General features: G+C 40.7%; 1 protein-coding gene across 1 annotated transcript; it reads right to left on the minus strand.

Moving 5' to 3' along the window:
* Positions 1-3062: 3062 nt before the first annotated feature.
* Positions 3063-4013, minus strand: LOC112911266 (olfactory receptor 9S13-like). The gene has a single exon (XM_025987722.2). It carries the CDS (start codon positions 4011-4013, stop codon positions 3063-3065), a length of 951 nt encoding a protein of 316 aa, XP_025843507.2.
* Between the last annotated feature and the right edge of the window lie 19022 nt (positions 4014-23035).

Consider the following 23035-nt stretch of genomic DNA (forward strand, 5'->3'; position numbering starts at 1 on the left):
CTCCCCTTCCACCACCCCTAGTTCGTTTCCCAGAGTTAGGAGTCTTTATGTTCTGTCTCCCTTCCTGATATTTCCCACACATTTCTTCTCCCTTCCCTTATATTCCCTTTCACTACTGATGTGGAAGATCCCCGTCCTCACCTATGCCTCCCTTACACACACTTCACTTTCCCTCTGGAAGTGGGCACAGGTGCACAGGGAGACCGCAGGGAGACTGTTCTCAGCAGCATTAGTACCATGGCTGCACTAGTGAGTAGTGGTATGTTGTCTGGCAGAGAACTAGAAAATGGTAAACAGGAAGCAGCATGATGCTGACCATGGACCACAGCCTGAGAACAGCTGCTCATCACAGGTCAGGCTCAGGTCACTCACTCTCAGAGCCTGGATTTCTAGGGCAGTTGGTCCCCAAGGACCCAAGTCATCCTGTTCAAATCTGTTTGCTCGGTTCCAGGTGGAGGAGGTCACCACCAGGAGCCAGCCGGGACACTGTCCACGCTCTCCCTTGCCCATCCTGGGCTGTCACCTGACATTCTAAGTGCATTCACTGTCCTTGCCTCCTGCCTTCTCACTTGTCAACTTCAGACCTTTCTAATCTCCATCTGAATGGCCACCATGCTTTCATAATGAGCTCCAGCCTGTCCATTCTGTGCTTTGTGTCCCACACAGAGCTCCCTGAACAGAGTCACCAAATCCTCCCTCAGGTCATGTTGCTCCCTAATGCAAATGAGTGACAGCTTCCCCACCAGCTGAGGAATCCTGGAGAGGAGCCCAGAAGAGTCTTGGTGAGCACCTCGGCTCCATTTGGGCACATATACTCGGTGATTCTCTGATTCTCCTGTTCTGCCTCCAAGTCTGTCTACTTCCATCCACTGTGTCAGTGTGACGAGCTCTCCTGTCTCTCCATGGCTCTCCATCACTTCTCTGATGTGACTGTTTCCTCCTTTGTGCCATCAGCAGCCTAGTCACACCCCTTTGCTGCCTGTGTCCCATCATATTGCAGGTGTTTGTTGTCATGTCTGCTTTCCTGCAGAACCACGAGCTCCCCAGGGCTGGCCTTGGTCTCCCCTATTTCTGCATCCCCTTCCTCGGGACCATGTCCCTTAGAAGTGTGTGCTCATTACTCTGGTGAGCTACTGATTTTCTTTTTGAGCTACTGATTTGAGCCTGAGAAATGCACTTCAGGTCATGAGGGAGCCCAGTGTTGTGATCCTCTGATTATAATGAAAACCTGTCCTTTTGAATGGTATGACCCTGAAGCCCAAGCCAGTGCTGGCCAGGGAAGGAGTGGGGTCACCCCTTCAGCTGCTGAGGCAAGCCCTGAGTGCTTACTGTCCACTATAGTTCTGATGCCTCCCTTACACACACGGTGTCCTTCATACCCTGGGACCCCTATGGATGGCTGCCTTGACCCTCAACTCTTCCAGGTGAGAGTCATGACTGCTCATTATCACACAGCCAGCACCTGCTCTCCCAGGGTCTCCCCAGTCTGCCCCACATCTGTACTGTTGAGAAACAGGTGAGCATGGAGCACTCTCGCCCCTCCTCCTCCAGCTCTGGCTTCCCAAATAATGAAGAGAGTTGAGAGGGAGAAAGGGAGCACCCTCAGGGTCTCAGGGAGAGTTTGCCTGAGTGCTCCATGTTTGAGTACAGGAAGCTCCTTGATCATAGTGGAAGATGGGGTGAAATGATCTCGACTCACCTCAGCTTCATGTGTTGTTGCTTCATCCAGGCAGCAGAACAAGGACCTGCATCTTGGGGTCACTGTGCTGGGAAGATCTCTCCTACTGCACGGCTGGGACTTGGAGTCTTGAATAGCCAATTAGGTGAGCTTGTTTGTGTTCTGGCCTTTGCAGTGCACTGGGAATCCTGGATCTCCTGGGTATCCCTGTCACCAAGCCTTGTGTGACCCGCCCTCTCCTACAAGCCCAGACAACAAAGCCCAGAATTCTCTCTGGGCCCCAGAGGGTGAACAGAAGAGGAGCATAGACCCAGAGAGCAGACCCTATGACCGGAGTGTACTGTCCTCCCAGGAGTGGCAGGTGTGAATTCCTGAGCCCAAAGTCATTTCATCAGCCCTTCCCCCCATCACCTTAGGTGTACCATTCTTCTGTGAACCCAAATTGTCAGGAAACACTCTTCTCTGCGTCCATCCCTGCTTGTCGTTCATCTCCGAGCAGCAGAGACTGATCCACAAGTGGGGAAAGATCACTCTGAATACATTTCTGTCTCTGGATGAAGATCTGTTGGAGGTTGTTTTAAAAAAAAAAAACGGAAATGTGTTTGAAAGTCTCAAGCAAGTCGAAAGTGTTTAGCCTGCCACGAGGATGCTCATGCTTCTCTGCTTATCCCAAACACTGCCCCTACTCTGTGAGAGTCTGGGGTTTCCACCACTTCCACTGTTGGAGTAAAGGTGGCCTCAAGTACATGTGTTTTAATTAGTTTGTTTTTTTCTCTTACAAGAATATGATCACATGCCACAATAGATCTGTATTTTTAATCGCTTTATCCAATACAGTGCAGTGGTTAGTTTTCTATGATAGCAACAATCACCTTCTGTGTCTCCAGTGTTCCATTGTGTGGGGGACCAGGGTTTCCTCATTTAACTATGTGAATGAATATTTAGTGTTGAACATTTCTTTAATTTAAATTCAATTAACCAATATATATTATATCTTTTTTCCAAAGTAGTTTTCAATGATTCATCAGTTGCAATAACAATCACTGCTCAACATACCATGTGCCCAACTTAATGGCCATCCCCCAATTGTCTCATTTCCAACCCCCCTCCCATACAACAACCATAATTTTGTTCCTATACTGAAGAGTGATTTTTTAAAATTTTATTCGGAAACAGCAGTTACCCTGAATTTGTCATTTAACACATTTTTAAGGGCACAATATATTATTTATTTTACATACAGTATATAGTATATCTCTAAAGCCCATACCTCTTCTTTGAGTGAAATTTATGACTGTTAATTAATTAGTACACTGCTCAAAGTCTGGCAACCACGATGCCTCCATCTAACCTGCAGGACATCTGACTCCCTTTAGCACATCCTTCACAAGGCCATGTGTTTCTGGCCCAGCCTCCACAGGGCCTCCTTCACATCCTTGTTTCGCAGACTGTAGATGAGGGGATTGAGCATTGGGATGACCAGCGTGTAGAAGACAGAGACCACCTTGCCCTGCTCCATGGACTCAATTGCTCCTGGCTGGGCATACATGACAAAGACAGTCCCAAAAAAGAGAGTCACTGCAGTCATGTGGGAGCCACAGGTAGAGAAGACTTTGCGTCTCCTAGCTCCTGATCCCATCCTCAGGATGGTCACTATGATATAGCCATAGGATATGAGAACCATAAATGCCAAACCCACAATGATGAGCCCACAGATGCCAAACAAGAGAAGTTCATTGATGGCCGTGTTGCCACAGGAGAGTTTGAGCAAGGGGACCACATCACAGAAGAAGTGGTTGATGCGGTTGGAGCTGCAGAATGAGAGGTGGAATGTGAAGCTGGTCTGGACAATAGAGTTGAAGCAGCCTCCACAGTAGGCACCCAGCACCAGGCGAGTGCAGGCAGACTGGCACATGGTGATGGGGTAACGCAAGGGGTTACAGATGGCCATGAAGCGGTCATAGGCCATGACACCCAGGAGGAAAGCTTCAGTTGTGCCCAGCAAGGACAAAAAGAAAAACTGCATGGCACATCCTGCAAAGGTGATGACCTTGGATGAGGAGAAGAAGTTGGCCAGTGCTTTCGGGGCAATGACAGATGAGTAGCACAAGTCCACGAAGGAGAGGTTCTTGAGGAAGAAGTACATTGGGGAGTGCAGGCGGGCATCCAGGGTGATAACAATGATCATGAGGAGGTTGCCCAGGACAGTCACCATATACAGGGCCAGGAACACAGCAAAGAGCAGGGCCTGGGTGTCCAGGCCACCTTCAAATCCCTCCAGCACAAAGTCTTGAAAGTAGACCATGGAGAGGTTTCCATTTCTTTTGGGTGGCATGAGCTTCAGTCCTCACCAGGGAATTACACCTCCAGCGTGGGCAGATTAAGTTGGTCAAGCTAAACTTCTTGCTGAAGACTACTTACAAGATAAATAACAGCAAAAACAAAATCTGATTGAATGTATAAGAGACTTAAGGTTTAGTAAAAGTTACAAATAAAATTCAAGAAAAACAGAGGCCCAGGGATTTCATTTGAGAGCCTCTTTTCTCCTGAGACATAAGCCCATTTTGAAGAGGAAACTGAGAGGCCAGGTGGCTGTTCATGGAGGTTTTGCCTGTCTTTCAGAGCTAATGCTGACAGTGGTTGTTTACCAGGGACCGGACAGGATGCACCATGGGAAGAGTTACATCAGGAGTTGGTATGCAGCTCAGCTTCTGACCTTTTCTATCACTGTAAGTGTATTAAAATGTGAAGGAGCCTCGGTGTCCATCGAAAGATGAATGGATAAAGAAGATGTGGTTTATGTATACAATGGAATATTACTCAGCCATTAGAAATGACAAATACCCACCATTTGCTTCAACGTGGATAGAATTGGAGGGTATTATGCTGAGTGAAATAAGTCAATCGGAGAAGGACAAACATTATATGTTCTCATTCATTTGGGGAATATAAATAATAGTGAAAGGGAATAGAAGGCAAGGGAGAAGAAATGGGTAGGAAATATCAGAAAGGGAAACATAACATAAAGACTCCTAACTCTGGGAAACGAACTAGGGGTGATGGAAGGGGAGGAGAGTGGGGGGTGGTGGTGAATGGGTGACGGGCCCTGAGGGGGGCACTTGACGGGATGAGCACTGGGTGTTATTCTGTATGTTGGCAAATTGAACACCAATAAAAAATAAATTTATTATTAAAAAAATAAAAAGCCAAAAAAATAAAAAAATAAGAATAAAAATAAAAATAATGGAAGTCAAATTAAAATGAATTTTATTTTCCTTTGTTCAAAGAACTTAATTACCAACTAGAATTCTACATCTACCCAAAAATATCCTTCAGGACTCAAAGTGTAATTAACAATAATAATTTAAAACTTCAATACTTCTCTTTCAATAATGATACTACAGCAAATCTAAGTATCAGCAAGAAAATAATAGATTTGAACAACATTATAAACCCAATGATCATAGAGGGCTTAGAAGAACACACTGTATCCATCAGTAGCAGAATACACTCATCTCCAGTACACGTGGAACATTATCCAGGATAGACGTATGCTAGTTCACAAACCAAGTCTCAATAAATGTTAGAAGATTTAAAGTACATGAAGTATGTTCCCCAAACAAAATGAAATGAAATCACAAAGCAACAACATAAGGCCATTTGGAAAATTTACAGACGTATGGAAGCTAAACAACACATTTTTTTAGGATTTTATTTTATTTATTCATGAGAAGCAGAGAGAGAGAGAGAGAGAGAGAAGCAGGCTCCATGCAGGGAGCCCGACACAGGACTCGATCCCAGGTCTCCAAGATCGAGCCCGGGCCAAAGGCGGCACTAAAATACTGGGCCACTGGGGCTGCCCCTAAACAACACATTTTTAAATTACCGTGGGTTCATAGAAGAAATCACAGTGGAAATTACAAAGTATTATGAGATTAATGAAAATCAGAATGCAAACACACCAAGATTTAGGAGATACAATGAAAGAAGGACTCAGAAATTTGTATCTTGAACACCAACATTAAAAAAAAAGATTTCAAATCAATAATTTAACTTTCCAGCTTAGGAAAGAAAGCAGAAAAAGAATACAAAACTAAGCTCAAAGCAAAGAGAACTAATGAAACAACAAAGGTTAGAGAAGAGATAAATGAATTGGAGGAGTAAAATAAGGCAGAAAATCAATGACACTAAAAGTTCTCTGAAAAGTTTAATCAACTTGAGAAACTTTCAACTAGATTGACAAAAAATGCCAGAAGACTTAAATATCTAAAATCAGAAATCAGGACGCCTGGGTGGCTCAGCGGTTGGGTGCCTGCCTTCGACTCAGGTCATGATCCCGGGATCCAGGATCAAGTCCTGCATCAGGCTCCCTGTGGAAGCCTGCTTCTCCTTCTGCCTATGGCTCTGCCTCTCACTTTCTTAGTCTGTGTCTCTCATGAAAAAATAAATAAATCTTAAAAATAAAATAAAATCAGAAATGAAACAGACACATGACTTCAGACCCTACAGAAATAAAAATTATCAGAAGAATATATTGGAACACTCATATGCTAACACATTAGCTAACCTAGATGAACTGAACCAATTCCTGGAAACACATAAACTAACATAAAGACTCAAGGATGAATAGAAAATCTGAGAAGACCTATAACAAACAATTAAGTTAGTAGTCAAAAACCATTTCTAACAAATAAAGATTCAGGATCAGATGGTTTCAGCTGTGACTTTTACCAGTGAATACAAGAATTAACACTAGTACACTCAATGTCTAAAAATGTAGAGAGGAGAAAACATTTCCTAATTCATTCCATAAGGCCTGTATTGTTTCAACATTAAACTAAGAGAAAGATATTGCAAGAAAACTAAGCTACAGATCAATATCTCTCATGAATATGGATACAACTTACTTAACAAAATACTAGCAAACTAAATCTAGGAGAACTTTTTTTTTAAGATTTTATTTATTTATTCTCAGTAGATATAGAAAAACTACAAAACATCACTCAACGAAATGAAAGAAGACCTACTACAGAAATGTAAAGATATCCCATGTTCATGGACTGGAAGATTTGCTACTGACAGGATGTAGTACTTCCCATATTTATGTACATATTCAATTTAATACTACCAAAATTCCATTCCTTTCTTTTTTTTTGCAGAAATCAACTCTGAATAGCCAAAATGATATTTAAAAAGAAGAAAGTGGCACTGAAGGGGGCACTTGACGGGATGAGCACTGGGTGTTATACTATATGTTGGCAAATCGAGCTGCAGTAAAAAAAAAAAAAAAAAAAGAAAGAAAAGAAAAAAGGACAAAGTGGGACCCCTGGGTGGCTCAGTGGTTGAGCCTCTGCCTTCAGCTCAGGTTGTCATCCCAGGATCCCAGGATCAAGTCCCACATCAGACTCATGACAGAGAACCTATTTCTCCCTTTACCTATGTCTCTGAATCCCTCTGTGTGTCTCTCATGAATAAATAAATAAATAATCTTTAAAAAGGCACTGAGGGGGGCACTTGACAGGTTGAGCACTGTGTGTTATATGTTGGTTTTTTTATTGGAGTTCAATATATGTTGGCAAATTGAACTCCAATAAAAAATATACAATACAATAAAATAAATTAAAATAAAAAGAAAGTAGTAGGACTAACACTTCCTGCTTTCAAATCTGACTTTGAAACAAAACTGTTGTGCTTACACGAGGACAGACATAGGTCAAAGGAATGGAATCAAGAACACAGAAATAAACTCACACATCTGTGATTTTCACAAGGGCCGCAAGGGCATCATCCAACAGTGAAAAAAGAGTCTTTTCCACAGATGGTGATGGGAAAACTGAATATTCACATGCAAAAGAAGGAATTAAAAACTTTACGACCACCACATACAAAAATTAACTCAGAATGGACAAAGATCCAAATGCAAGTGCTAAAACTATAAAACTACTAGAGGCGAAACAGACGTCAGTATCAATTATTGTGACTTGGGATTAGTCAGCAGTTTCTTACATATAACATCAAAGTAGAAATATCAAAATAGGAATATTAAAACTAAAATAAGATATAATAGACAAATTGAACTTCATCAGAATTAAAATCTTGTGAATCAAAGGACACTATCAAGAAGATGAAGAAAAAAACCTATATTATGGGAGAAAGCTTCAACAAATTATATATCAAAATGGATCAGTATTCATGGAATATACAGAACATTTCCAACTAACCTCATGGAACACAGCATCCAACAGCAGGATGTACATTCTCTTCTCTCCTTTTTTAAAAAAAGTTTTTGTTTAAAGTCCAGTGTAGTTAACAGAGTATACTATTAGTTTTATGCATACAATATAGTGCTTCAGCACTTCATTCAACACGTGGTGCTCATCACAACAGGGGCGGTCCTTCATCCTCATCACCTCATTCCCCTGCCCCCCCCCCCCCGCCCACCTCCCCTCTCTTACCCTCAGTGTGTTCTCTGTAGTTCAGAGTCTGTTTTCTGGCTTGCTTCCCCTTTGTTCATTTGTTTTGTTTCTTAAATCCCACACATGAGTGAGATCATGTAATAACTGTCTTTCTCTGACTTCCTTCACTTAGTATTATACACTCTATATCCATCCATTCTATTTAAATCGTAGGATTTCATGCTTTTTTTGGCTGAGTAATACTCCATTATATGTATATACCCCCTCTTCCAAATCCATTCATCAGAGGATTATGTTATTTTCAAGTTTACAATGAACATATTCACACATAGACTATATTCTAACCACAGAGCAGCTTTCAACACATTTCAAAGGATTGAAGGTGTATAAAGTATATATATGTGCAATTTAAATTAATCTGAAGTTAAATCACAGATAGAACATTTTAAAATCTTCACGTATTTTTTAACTAACAATGTAGTTCTAAGGAAGCCATGGGTGTAAACAATAATTTTGAAATTTAAAAATTGCATAAGAGGAGTCACAAAAATAGTGCCCAGAGTGCATTTCAGTCTGTGTTTAAAGGGAAATTTATAGGCTTAAATCATATGGTAGAAAAGAAGAAAAAACCGGAAATGAGCATTCATCTGAAAATATTATTAAAAGTTTAGTGAATGAAATTCCAAGGAAATAGAATGGAAAAAGTAAAGAACAAAATTTATTAAATAGTAAATAGGCACACACTATAGAGATGTTATACCAAAAGGTGATTATTTGGGAAGACTGATCAAATGATAAGACTTTGAAGGGATGAAGGAGAAAAGGCAGCAATTACCGATGTCTGGAACAAAAGGAGGATATCACTGAGATCCTAGAATTGGAGTGGATCGTGACAGAATGTTTTCACAAACTCGAAAAGTTGATGACATTGGCAAACTACTAGAAAGATATCACCCACCACAACTGACCCCCCCAATGAAGTAGAATATATGCGAGTTCCAGAGTTACTGAGAACTGTAATATGTACTTTAAAATCTTTCCATGCAAAAGATTCCAGGACCAGATGGCTTTATTGTGAAAGTAAATACTTCTACGAAAGATGACCAAATCTACCGAAATACTAATCTTATACAAGATCTTCAAAACGTTAGAAGAGGGACAACTTTCCATGTTATCTTATGAGGCCCATGTAATCTTAATGCCTAAATCTAACAAGGATATTGTAAGAAATGTTTTTTAATTACGCTAACTCAATCACAGGCATATAGGCAAATTTACCAAACAAAACCTAATTAAGTAACATATAAAAATTATACTATGTCCAACACCAAGTTGTCCGTAATCCAGGAATGCATAAAACTGTTGAGAGTAACCAAAGTAGATTAAGTAACATAGTGGGATTCTAGGTTCCCAAACCCGCACACTCAGTATTGCACAGATGCCAGTTCTCCCCACACTGAACTGAGTCAGTGTGATCACAGTGATTTTTATTGGCAGAATGTGAAAATCTGATCCTAAATGTGGAGTGAAATGTGCAAAAAAACAAGTATGTCCAAGACATTATATATATATATATATATATATATATATATATATATATATATATGTTTGACTTGCCAACATATAGTGTAACAGCCAGTGCTCATCCCATCAAGTGCTTCTCTCAGTGCCCATCACCCAGTCACCCCATCCCCTCCACCTCCCCTTCCACTACCACTTGTTTGTTTCCCAGCTATAGGAGTCTCTCATGCTTTTGAGAAGGGAAACTGTGTGGGGATTTGCATATCAGACATGGACTCATAGAAGGTGTAATGAAACAATAGTGGTGGCAGAGGTTTGACCACCTGAGGACGGAACACAACAGAGATCCTGGGCGTCAACCCCATCGTTGTCTAGACACCCTGTTTACCCAACAGGTGGGTAGTCTGTGGAAAAGTCAGAACACCCGGTACAGTTGATAGTCATAGTCTAAACACTGAGATTTGGCTCTTTCCTCATACTACACACAAAACCGTCCAGGCTGAACACAGATCTAGATTTAAAAGCAAAATAGTGAAGACAATAGAGAAGACCCTCATGACCCCAGCACAGGAAAGCACTTCCAAAATGTCCTGTGCAGGGAGCAAAAAGGAATAAAGTATAAAAGAAATACCTTGTGGATGGAGCTACATGAAAACCAAGAAAGTCTGCAGAGTGTGTCAAGGCAGAGCACAGCTTGGGAAGGCACACTGCAATACATGACGGGAAACTGACTTGTCTGCACAATATATAAATAATCCTTGACCCGCAAGAATAGGACAACCCTGTAGAAATACAGGTGAGAGACTCATAGAAGTGACCTGCAGAGGGGAGGAGCCAAATGTGCTGACACATTTGAAAATGTGCACAATCCTGCTAATCATCAGGAGAAAGCAAGTTCCCACATTAGAGACGTCCTCCTGCACACCCGCCCAAATGTCTCAAACTAAGCAGAGGGGCAGTAACCAGCAGTGTCAAGGACGGGAGCCACTGGAAGGAAGTGTAAATCAGGACACTTTTGTTATTTTCTACTGATGTGGAGGATCCCCGTCCTCACCTGTGTCTTCACTTTCCCTCTGGAAGTGCGCACAGGTGCACAGGGAGACCGTGGGGAGGCTGTTCTCGGCAGTGCTAGTACCATGGCTGCACTAGTGAGTTGTGGTGTGTTGTCTGGCGGAGAACTAGACAACGGTAAACAGGAAGCAGCATGATGCTGACCGTGGACTGCAGCCTGGTCACACCCACTCTCACTGCCTGTGTCCCATCATATTGCACATGTTTGTTGTCATGTCTGCCTTCCTGCAGAGCCATGAGCTCCCAGGGCTGGACTTGGTCTACACTATTTCTGCATCACCCACCTCGTGGCCATGTCCCTTAGAAGTGTGCTCAGTACTCTAGTGAGCTACGGATATGAACCTGAGAAATGCACTTCAGGTCACGAGGGAGCCTGGGGCTGTCCTCTGATTACAATGAAAACCTTTCCTTTTAGTTGAAATGACCCTAAAGCCCAAGCCAGTGCTGTCCAGGGCAGGAGTGGAGTCACCCCTTCAGCTGCTGAGGCAAGCCCTGAGTGCCTACAGTCTACCATAGCTCTGATGCCTCCCTTACAGACAAGGTGTCCTTCATACCCTGGACCCCTGAGGGATGGCTGTCTTGACCCTTACCTTTTTCAGGTGAGTCATGACTGCTCAATATCACACAACCAACACCTGCTCTCCCAGGGTCCCGAAGCTCCTGCTCCATATCTGTGCAGATGATGATGTTAGGTGAGCATGGAGCACTCTCACCCCTCCTCCTTCAGCTCTGGCTTCCCAAATAATGAAGAGAGAGTGGGGAGGGGATAGGGTAGGGCTTCAGGGTCCCAGGGAGAGTCTGGCTGGGTGCTCCATGTTCAGGCTTCAGGAAGCTCCTAGATCTTGGTGGAAGCAGGGGACAGAGGGGTCTTGACTCACCTCAGCTTCCACGTATTGTTGCTTCATCCAGGCAGCAGAGCAAGGACCTGTGCCTTGGGGTCACCGTGCTGGTAAGGTCTCTCTTCCTGCAGGGCTGGGACTTGGAGACTTGATGGCCAATTAGGTGAGCTTGTTTGTGTTCTGGCCTCTGGAGTGCACTGGGTCTCCTGGTTCTCCTGGGTACCACTGTCACTAAGCTTTGTCCTACCCACCCTCTCGACACAGCCAGACACCAAAGCCCAGAAACCTCTCTGGGCCCCAGAGTGTGAGCAGAAGAGGAAAATAGTGAAAGGGTAGACCCTGTGGTCCAGAGTGGATTGTCCTCCCAGGGGTAGCAGGTGTGAACTCCTGGGCCCAAGTCATTTCATCAGTCCTTCCTCTCATTGCCTTAGTTATACCCATTCTTCTGTGAGCCCAAATGATCTGTCAGGAAGCACTCCTCTTTGGGTCCATTTCTACTTGCCATTGGTTCAGAGCAGCAGAGCCTGATCCACAAGTGGGAAAAGACCACACTGAATACATTACTTTTCCTGGAGGAGAATCAGGTGGATGTTTCTTTTCAAAATCATAAAACCAAAATGTGTTTGAAAAATTCAAGTGACCAGAAAGTGTTTGCATGTAGTGAGGATGCCCCTCTGTTTATCCCGATCACGTCCCAGCTCTGTGGGAGGTCTGGGGAATCCACCTTCACACCTGTTGGGAGAGAAGGTGGCCTCGGGGCGCTTGTGTCTTTTACTTAATTTGTTTCTTTTTTCTCTTACAGAAATAGGATCACACCCCACACCAGGTCTGCGTTTTTAATCTTTTTTACCAAATACTGTGCAATTGTCACCTCTTATGGCAGTGACATTCTCTTTCTGAGTCTTCAGTGTTCTGATGTGTGGGGGACAACGATTTCCTCATTTAACTAGGTGAATGGATATTTAGGTTGTGCATTTTTAAAATTTAAATTAGCCAACATTTATTATATCTTCTTTCAGATGTAGTGTTCAGTAATACATCAGTTGTGTATAACCATCTGTTCTCATCACAACACGTGCCTCCTTAATGCCCAACGCCAGTTATCCCATCCCCTACACCCTTCCTGTCCAGCAACGCTCAGTTTTTTTCTATAATGAACAGTGTTTCTTGAAAATTTTATTCTGAAAAGAGCACTTAAGCTACGATCTACTGCTTAACAATTTTTAAGGGCACAATATATTATTGATTGTAGGTACAGCGTACAGCACATCTCTATGGCTTATTCCTCTTGTTTGAATGAAATTTATGCTTGTTAATTAATAATTCCACCACCTTACTTTTGGCAACTGACATTCACTATTTGATTATATCGATTTGACTCTTTCAGATAACTCATCCACATGGAATCATACAATTTTGTCCTTCTGTGGCTGCTTATTTCACTTAGCATAATGTCCTCAAGGCTCATCCATGTTTTCAAAAGTTGCTAAATTTCCTTCTTCTTAAAGGCGGTGTAGTAAGTATTCCACTGTGGTTATAAACCATTCATGCGTCCACAGCCAGTTATGTTGCTTCCACCTCTTTGCCATCCTGAGTCTGGAAGAGCAGACACTTCTTCCAGATTCTGATTTCAGTTCTTTCCATACATTCCCAGAAATGGGATTCCTAGTCCCTATGTAGTTCTATTTTTAATATGTTGAGAAGCTTCTATACTTTTTTCATAGCAGCTGCACCATTCTGCATTCCAACCAACCATGTACATGTTCCAATTTCTCCACATACTTGCCCGAGTGTGTTGTCTTTTAAAAAAAAAGATTTTATTTATTTGTTTGGGATGGGGGGAGAGAGCCAGAGCAAGAGGGAGTGAGCACACAAGCAGGGGAGAGGCAGAGGGAGACAGAGGAGGAGACTCCCTGCTGAGTAGGGAGTCCCACGTGGGGCTGGATTCCAGGACCTGGGATCATGACCTGAGCCAAAGTCAGACATTTAACCAACTGAGCCACCCAGTGACCCTGTTGTTTCCTTTTTTTAAATTAAAAAAATATCTTTGTGTCTGGTGCAAGAGAGTGGTCTAGTTTCATTCTTCTGCATGTGGATGTCCAATGTTCCCAGCACCATTTATTGAAGAGACTGTCTTTCTTCCAGTGGATAGTCTTTCCTCCTTTATCGAATATTAGTTGACCATAAAGTTGAGGGTCCACTTCTGGGTTCTCTATTCTATTCCATTGATCTCTGTGTCTGTTTTTGTGCCAGTACCACACTGTCTTGATGATCACAGCTTTGCAGTACAACCTGAGATCTGGCATTGTGATGCCCCCAGCTATGGACATCCACATGCAGAAGAATGAAACTAGACCACTCTCTTTCACCAGACACAAAGATAAACTCAAAATGGATGAGAGATCTAAATGTGAGACAAGATTCCATCAAAATCCTAGAGGAGAACACAGACAACACCTTTCTGAACTTGGCCACAGTAACTTCTTGCAAGAAACATCCATGAAGGCAAGAGAAACAAAAGCAAAAATGAACTATTGGGACTTCATCAAGATAAGAAGCTTTTGCACAGCAAAGGATACAGTCAACAAAACTAAAAGACAACCTACAGAATGGGAGAGGATATTTGCAAATGACGTATCAGATAAAGGGCTAGTTTCCAAGATCTATAAAGAACTTAGTAAACTCAACACCAAAGAAACAAACAATCCAATCATGAAACGGGCAAAAGACATGAGCAGAAATCTCACAGAGGAAGACATAGACATGGCCAACATGAACATGAGAAAATGCTCCGCATCACTTGCCATCAGGGAAATACAAATCAAAACCACAATGAGATCCCACCTCACACCAGTGAGAATGGGGAAAATTAACAAGGCAGGAAACAACAAATGTTGGAGAGGATGCGGAGAAAAGGGAATCTTCTTGCACTGTTGGTGGGAATGTGAACTGGTGCAGCCACTCTGGAAAACTGTGTGGAGGTTCCTCAAAGAGTGAAAAATAGACCTGCCCTACGACCCAGCAATTGCACTGCTGGGGATTTACCCCAAAGATACAGATGCAGTGAAACGCCGGGACCCCTGCACCCTGATGTTTCTAGCAGCAATGTCCACAATAGCCAGACTGTGGAAGGAGCCTCGGTGTCCATCGACAGATGATGGATAAAGAAGATGTGGTTTATGTATACAATGGAATATTCCTCAGCCATTAGAAATGAGAAATACCCACCATTTGCTTCGACATGGATGGAACTGGAGGGTATTATGCTGAGTGAAGTAAGTCAATCAGAGAAGGACAAACATTATATGTTCTCATTCATTTGGGGAATATAAATAATAGTGAAAGGGAATAGAAGGGAAGGGAGAAGAAATTGGTAGGAAATATCAGAAAGGGAGACAGAACATGAGAGACTCCTAACTCTGGGAAACAAACTAGGGGTGGTGGAGGGGGAGGTGGGCGGGGGATGGGGGTGAACAGGTGACAGGCACTGAGTGGGGCACTTGACGGGTTGAGCACTGGGTGTTACTCTGTATGTTGGCAAATTGAACACCAATAAAAAATAAATTTATTATTTAAAAAAATAAAATAAAAAACATCCTGGCAGGTGTGAAGTGGTACCTCATTGTAGTTTCCATTCACATTTCCCTGATACTGAGTGACACAGAGCATTTTTTTGATATGCCTTCTGGCCATTTGTACATCTTCTTTAGGGACATGTCTATTCAAGTCCTTAACCCGTTTTTTACTTGGGTCCTTATGTTTTTTTCTTTGAATTTTGAGTTGTAGGAGTTGCTTACATGCAGAGATTAATCCCTTATCAGATAGATGGTTTGCAAATATTTTCTCCTATTCCTTAGGTTGCTTTTGCATGCTATTGAATGTTTCCTTTGCTAGGCAGAAGCTTTTTAGTTTGATAGAGTCCCGTTTGTTTATTCTTTATTTTGTTGCATGTGCCAAGACTATTCCCATGGAGTTTTCCTTGTGTTTTCTCTTAGGAGTTTTACAGATTGGGGTCCTAAATTTAAGAGTTTAATCCATTTTGAGTTTATGTTCGTGTATGGTATAAAATAAGGACCTAATGCATTCTTTTGCATTTTAGATATCTAACTTTCCCAGCTCCGTTTGTTGGAGAGACTGTCCTTGCCTTATTGTGTACTCTTGTACAAAGTGTCAAAGATCAATTGAACATACATAAATGGATTTATATCCAGGCTCTCTATTCTATCCTTTGATCTATATATCTGTCTGTTTGATGGTATCATACTGTTTTGATTGTTGTAGCTTTATGGTACATTTTAAAACAAGAAACTGTGATACTTCCAGCTGTGTTTTTCTTTCTTTGTTTTTCTTTTCTTCTTAAGATTGATTTGGCATTTGATGGTCCTTTGTAGTTCCATATGAGTTTTAAACCTGTTTTTTTTTTTTTTTGTAAACTGCCATTGAGATTTTTTTTTGAAATATAATGAACATACAAGTGTTATGTAATTTTCAGGTGTATAATATAGTGATTCAACAATTGTATGCATCACTCAGTGCTCATCACAATAAGTGTACTCTTAATCTCCATCCCCTATTTGAGCCATCACCGTCTTCTTCTCCTCTCTGATAACCCTCAGTTTGTTCTCTATAGTTAAGAGTCTGTTTTTTCTTTTTCTATTTTTTCTTTGTTTTGTTTCTTAAATTCCACATATGAGTGAAATCATATGGTATTTGTCTTTCTCTGACTGACTTATTTCACTTGGCATTATATCCTCTAGATACATCAGTGTGGTTACAAATGGCAAGATTTTAATCTTTTTTATGTCTGAGCCTTATTCCACCATATATATCTATACTACATCTTCTTTATGCATTTATCTATGAATGGACACTTGGGCTACTTTCATATCTTGTGGGTTGCAAATAATGCTGCGATGAATATAGGGATGCGTATGTTTTTGAATTTGTATTTTCATTTTTTCAGGGTAAATACCCAGTAGTGGAATTGCTGGATCATATGTCAATTCTGTTTTTAATTTTTTGAGGAACTTCCATGTTGTTTCCCACAGTGGCTGCATCAATGCAACAACTATGGATGGACCTACAAAGTATAATTTTAAGTGAAATAAGTCAGAGAAAGGTACCATATGACTCACTCATGTGTGGAATTAAAAACACAAAACAAATGATCAGCTTTGTAATATATTTTGAAATCTGAGATTGTGATACTCCAGTTTTGTTCTTCTTTTTCAAGTTTGCTTTGCCTATTTGAGATCTTTTGTGGTTCCATAGAAATTTTAGGATTATTTGTTTTAGCTCTTTGAAAAATACTGTTGGTATTTTGAAAGGGATTGCATTAAATCTGTAGATTGCTTTGGGTAGTATGGTCATTTAAACAATATTTGTTCTCCCAATACATCTTTGCATTTCTTCTTTTTTTATATTTTTTATTGGAGTTCAATTTGCCAACATATAGCATAACACCCAGTGCTTATCCCATCAAGTGCCCTCCTCAGTGCCTGTTACCCAGTCATCCCATCCCCCTGCCCACCTCCCTTTCCATCACCCCTTGTTCATTTCCAGAGTTGGGAGTCTCTCAGGTTCTGTCATCCTCACTGATATTTTCACTCATTTTCTCTCCTTTCCCCTTTATTCTCTTTCACTATTTTTTACATTCCTCAAATGAATGAGACCATATAATGTTTGTCCTTCTCCTATTGACTTACTTCATACCCTCCAGCTCCATCCATGTTGAAGCAAATGGTAGGTATTTGTCATTTCTAATGCCTGAGTACTATTCCAGTCCACAATAGCCAAACTGTGGAAGGAGCCTCGGTGTCCATCGAAAGATGAATGGATAAAGAAGATGTGGTTTATGTATACAATGGAATATTATTCAGCCATTAGATATGGGGTTAATATCCAAAATATATGAAGAACTTATGCAACTCAACACAAGAAAGAAAGAGAGAGAGAGAGAGAGAGAGAGAGAGAGAGAGAATTAATCCAATTTAAAAATGAGCAGAGGACATGAATAGACATTTCTCCAAAGAAGACATACAAATGGCCAACAGACACATGGAAAGATGTTCAACATCACTCATCATCAGGGAAATGCAAGTTAAAACAACAATGAGATATCGCCTCACATCTGTCAGAAGATGTAGAGAACAGGAACTTTCATGTACTGCAGGTGGGAATGTAGCCACTATGGAAAACGGTATGGAGGCTTCTCAAAATTTAACTATAGAACTACTAGATAATCCAGGAATTCTACTACTGAGTATTTAACCCCCACCCAAATGAAGACATTGATTTGGAAAAGATATATACACCCCAATATTTATTGCAGTATTATTTTCAATAGACAAGATCTGGAAACAACCCAAGTGTCTACCATAGATGAATGGATAAGGAACACATGGAATAGGTATACAATAGAATATTACACAGCCTTAAAAAAGAGTGATATCTTGCCACTGAGATTTTGATAGATATTGCATTGAATCTGTAGATTGCTTTAGGTAATGCAGATATTTTTTTTAAATAATAAATTTATTTTTTATTGGTGTTCAATTTGCCAACATACAGAATAACACCCAGTGCTCATCCCATCAAGTGCGCCCCTCAGTGCCCGTCACCCATTCACCCCCACCCCCCACCTTCCCCCCCTTCCACCACCCCTAGTTCGTCACCACTCCCAGAGTTAGGAGCCTTTATGTTCTGTCTCCCTTTCTGATATTTCCCACACACTTCTTCTCCTTTCCCTTATATTCCCATTCACTATTTTTTATATTCCCCAAATGAATGAGAACATATAATGTTTGTCCTTCTCCGATTGACTTACTTAACATTATTAAATCTTTAGTAAAAACCATGTTAATATCTCACAATTAGGTTTTTCACTATAGGATGTGAGTAGATTTATTTTGTCAAGTGAGAAAGTTTATAGAAAGTTTCATATAAATAATAGTTTAACTGTATCATCTAAATTTTGCTATTCAGAGTTTTCAGTACCATTTAGTTTTACTTGCTTAGGCTTTCAGTATTCTTTCTACTTTGACCCATGACTTATGAGGATGTGTCTTAAATTTCCAGATATTTAAGGGATTTTTAAAATTTTATTTTTATCCTATCTATCTATCTATCTATCTATCTATCTATCATCTATCTATCTATCATCTATCTATCTATCTATCTATCTATCTATCTATCTATCTATCATCTATCTTTACCTATCTATCTACACTTAGTATTTTGTTTTAAAAGGTTTTTTGTTTGTGAAACCTTTCCATCTATATTTATTAGTGAGTAGGGCCTGTGATTCTATAATGTCCTCATCAGACTTAGGAATCCAGGGTAAGCTGCCCTTACAAAATGAGTTCATTGGTGTTACTTCCATTTCTATTTTCTGAAAAGGAATGACTATGCTTCTATCTTATATGGAAAATCACTGACAGAACTCTTTGCATCTATAATTTTTCCATGTGGAAAGCTTGGACTTTCAGAGTCAATGTCTTTATATAAAATTATTATTCAGTTTTTTGTTTTGTTTTTTTAATTTTTAATTTTTATTTTTTTAATAATAAATTTATTTTTTATTGGTGTTTAATTTGCCAACATACAGAATAACACCCAGTGCTCATCCCGTCAAGTGCCCCCCTCAGTGCCCGTCACCCAGTCACCCCAAGCCCCCGCGCTCCTCCCCTTCCACTACCCCGAGTTCGTTTCCCAGAGTTAGGAGTCTTTATGTTCTGTCTCCCTTTCTGATATTTCCTACCCATTTCTTCTCCCTTCCCTTCAATTCCCTTTCACTATTATTTATATTCCCCAGATGAATGAGACCATATAATGTTTGTCCTTCTCCAATTGACTCATTTCACTCAGCATATTACTCAGCCATAATGAAATCTTGCCTTTTAGAATGATGTGGATGGAGCTAAATCAGTCTGAGAAAGACAAACACCACATGCTTTCACTCACATGTGGAATTTAATAAACAAAACAGATAAGTATGGGGGGAGCAGAAAAAATAGAGAGGGAAACAAACCATAAGAGACTCTTAAAGTCAGAGAAAAACTGAGGTTTGATGAAGGGAGATGGGTGGGGGATGGATTAGGTGGTTGATGGTATTAACAAGGGCATTTATGGTGAGCACTTGGGTATGGTACGTAAGTGATAAATCACTGAATTCTACTCCTGAAACCAATATTGCACTATGTTAACTAAGTAGAATTTAATCAAAAATTTGAGGGGAAAAAAGATGAAATACAAACCACTTTGCCCAGTGCGTAGCTCTAAATAATAGGTATAACTGTTACAAAACAAATACTACTACTAAAAATCTATATTGGGTCAAGATGGTTGAATAGGAAATGTAATAACTCTATGATAATCTCAAAAATCATCAGTGATCAGGAATTTTAAAGAATTACTTCAAAAAGGAAAAGATGTGAAGAGCAGTCAATACAGTGTAATCAAAACCATGAAATACATAGGAGAAGATTGCTATGGAGGTAGGCATGGTTGGTGTTAAATCTAGTGTATTTAGATGCAAGTAGGAGAAAGCAATTTCATGATTTCACCCGCTGATTGGGATCTACTTTTGAACCAATCTAAACCAACCAGTGTCTTCTCAATCTTAGTAAGGTGCATAGCAGGGCATTTACCCACAGGTTAAAAGTGCTATTTTGTAATATTCCATCACATATATGCATATATATCACATCTTCTTATACTGTTGGACCCTGGCTCATGGGTGCCAACGCGTCCCGGTGGACGCCCCAGAGACTCAGACCCCAGACAAGCAGATGCAACAAGCAAGAGGGTTTATTGGACGTTTGCGCAAACAGGCTCTTCGAGGTGGCAGAGCCCCGATTAGCAATTACAGGCATCTTTTAAAGGCAAAAAACCGCGGGAGTAGCATAGCATTCGGGTTATGACATGATTGATTTCTTTGAAGGTCAACACGACCATGTTCAGGGACTTTCCCAGTCAGGGCGAGGGGGGGATAGTTTTCTTATCTCGGAAAAACAGAATGTTTTTGTTGCTTGAATTCATGGGAGGCGCCTGGATGAGCTGCCTCAGGGTTAGGCCTGGTCCCACTCACGGGGGCGGGGGTGTGGGGTTTCTTCAATACCACATCTTCTTACCCATTCATCAGTCCATGGGTGGACGTTTGGGTTTTTCCATAGTTTGGCTATTGTTGATGATGCTGCTATAACATTTGGGTGCATGTGCCCCTTCAAATATGTATTTTGGTAGCCCTTAGGTAAATATCTAGTCATGCAACTGCTGGGTCATAGGGTAGCTCTATTTTTAACTTTCTGAGGAACCTCCACACTGTTCTCCAGAGGGGCTGCACCAATTTGCATTGCCACCAATAGTGCAAGAGGATTCCCCTTTCTCTGCATCCTCACCAACATCTGTTGCATCATGAATTGTTAATTTTAGCCATTTTGACAGGTATGAGATGGTATCTCATCATGGTTTTGATTTGTATCTCCCTGACTATGGGTGGTTTTGAGCATCTTCTCATGTGTCTGTTAGCTATCTGGATGTGTTCTTTGGAAAAATGTCTATTCGTATCTTTTGCCCATTTCTTAATTGGATTATTGGATTTTGGCTGTTGAATTTGATAAGTCCTTTACAGATTTTGGATACCAACCCTTTATCAGATATATAATTTGCAAATATCTTCTCCGTAGGCTGCCTTTTAGTTTTGTTGGCTGTTTCCTTTGCTGTACAGAAGCTATTTATCTTGATGAAGTGCCAATAGTTCATTTTTGCCTTTGTTTCCCTTGTCTTTGGCAACATGTGTAGTAATAAGTTGCTGCAGCTGAGGTCACAGAGGTTACTGCCTGTGTCTCCTCTAGGATTTTGATGGTTTCCTGCCTCACATTTGGGTCTTTCATTCATTTTGAATTTATTTTTGTGTGTGGTAGAAGAAAGTGGTCCTGTTTCATACTTTTGCATGTTGCTGTCCAGTTTTCCCCACACCATTTGTCGAAAAGACTGTCTTTTCTTTCCCATTGGATATTCTTTCCTACTTTGCTAAAGATGAGTTGACCATATAGTTGTGGTTCTATTTCTGGGTTTTTTATTCTGTTCACTGAGCTATGTGTTTGTTTTGAACCAGTACCATACTGCCTTGATGACTATAATTTTGTAATATAGCTTAAAGAATGTAATTGTATGCTTCGGGGGCGGGGCCACTGATCTGCTCATCTCGGGGCCACCCGGCGGAGGCAGGAGTATTCCTCAGCCATTAGAAACGACAAATATCCACCATTTGCTTCGACGTGGATGGAACTGAAGGGTGTTATGCTGAGTGAAATAAGTCAATCGGAGAAGGACAAACATTATATGGTCTCATTCATTTGGGGAATATAAAAAATAGTGAAAGGGAATAAAGGGGGAAGGAGAAAAAATGAGTGGGAAATATCAGAAAGGGAGACAGAACATGAAAGACTCCTAACTCTGGGAGGAACAAGGGCTGGTGGAAGGGGAGGTGGAAGGGGGGTGGGGGTGACAGGGTGATGGGCACTGAGGGGGCACTTGATAGGATGAGCACTGGGTGTTATATGTATATGTTGGCAAATCGAACTCCAATAAAAAAATATACCAAAATTTTTTTTAAAAATAGACTTGAAAAAAAAAGACTGCTTTTGCTGCATCCCAGAGGTTTTGGATTGTTATGTTTTCATTTTCCATTTGCTTTCATGTACTTTTTAATTTCTTCTTTAATTTCCTGGTTAACCCATTTCATTCTTCAATAGGATGTTCTTTTACCACCATGTTATTGTGGTCTTTCCAAATCTTTTCTTGTGGTTGACTTCAAGTGTCATAATGTTGTGGTCTGAAAAATATGCATGGTATGATCTTGATCTTTTTGTACTTGTTGAGGCCTGATTTGTGAACCAACATATTATCTATTCTGAAGAATATTCCATTTATTATCAAAAAAAGAATGTATTCTGCTGCTTTAGGATGAAATGTTCTGAATATATCTGTTAAGTCTATCTGGTCCAGTGTGTTATTTAAATCCATTGTTTCCTTACTGATTTTCTGCTTAGATCATCTGCCCATTGCTATAAGTAGGGTGTTAAAGTCCTCTACTATTATTATCAATGAATTTCTTTATGTGTGTTATTGGTTGATTTATATATTTGGGTGCTCACAAGTTGGGGGAATATATTTTCTTTAAAAAAAGATTTTATTTATTTGAGACAGACAGAGACAACAAGCGGGATGGAGGACCAGAGGGAGAAGGAGAAGTAGGCTCCCTGCTGAGCAGGGAGTGCAATGTGGGGCTAGATCTGAGGACTCTGAGATCACAACCCGAGCCAGAGGCAGGTGCTTAATTCAGTGAGCCACCCAGGTGTCCCGGGGGGAATATATTTTCAACTGTAAGATCTTCTTGATGGATAGACTCCTTAATTATGTTATAATACCCTTCTTCATATCTTGTTACAGTCTTTGTTTTATTTCTTTTTAATATTTTATTTATTTATTCAGGAGAGACAGAGAGA

This window comes from Vulpes vulpes, chromosome 9, assembly GCF_048418805.1.
Source record: "Vulpes vulpes isolate BD-2025 chromosome 9, VulVul3, whole genome shotgun sequence".
Classification (NCBI taxonomy): Eukaryota; Metazoa; Chordata; class Mammalia; order Carnivora; family Canidae; genus Vulpes; species Vulpes vulpes.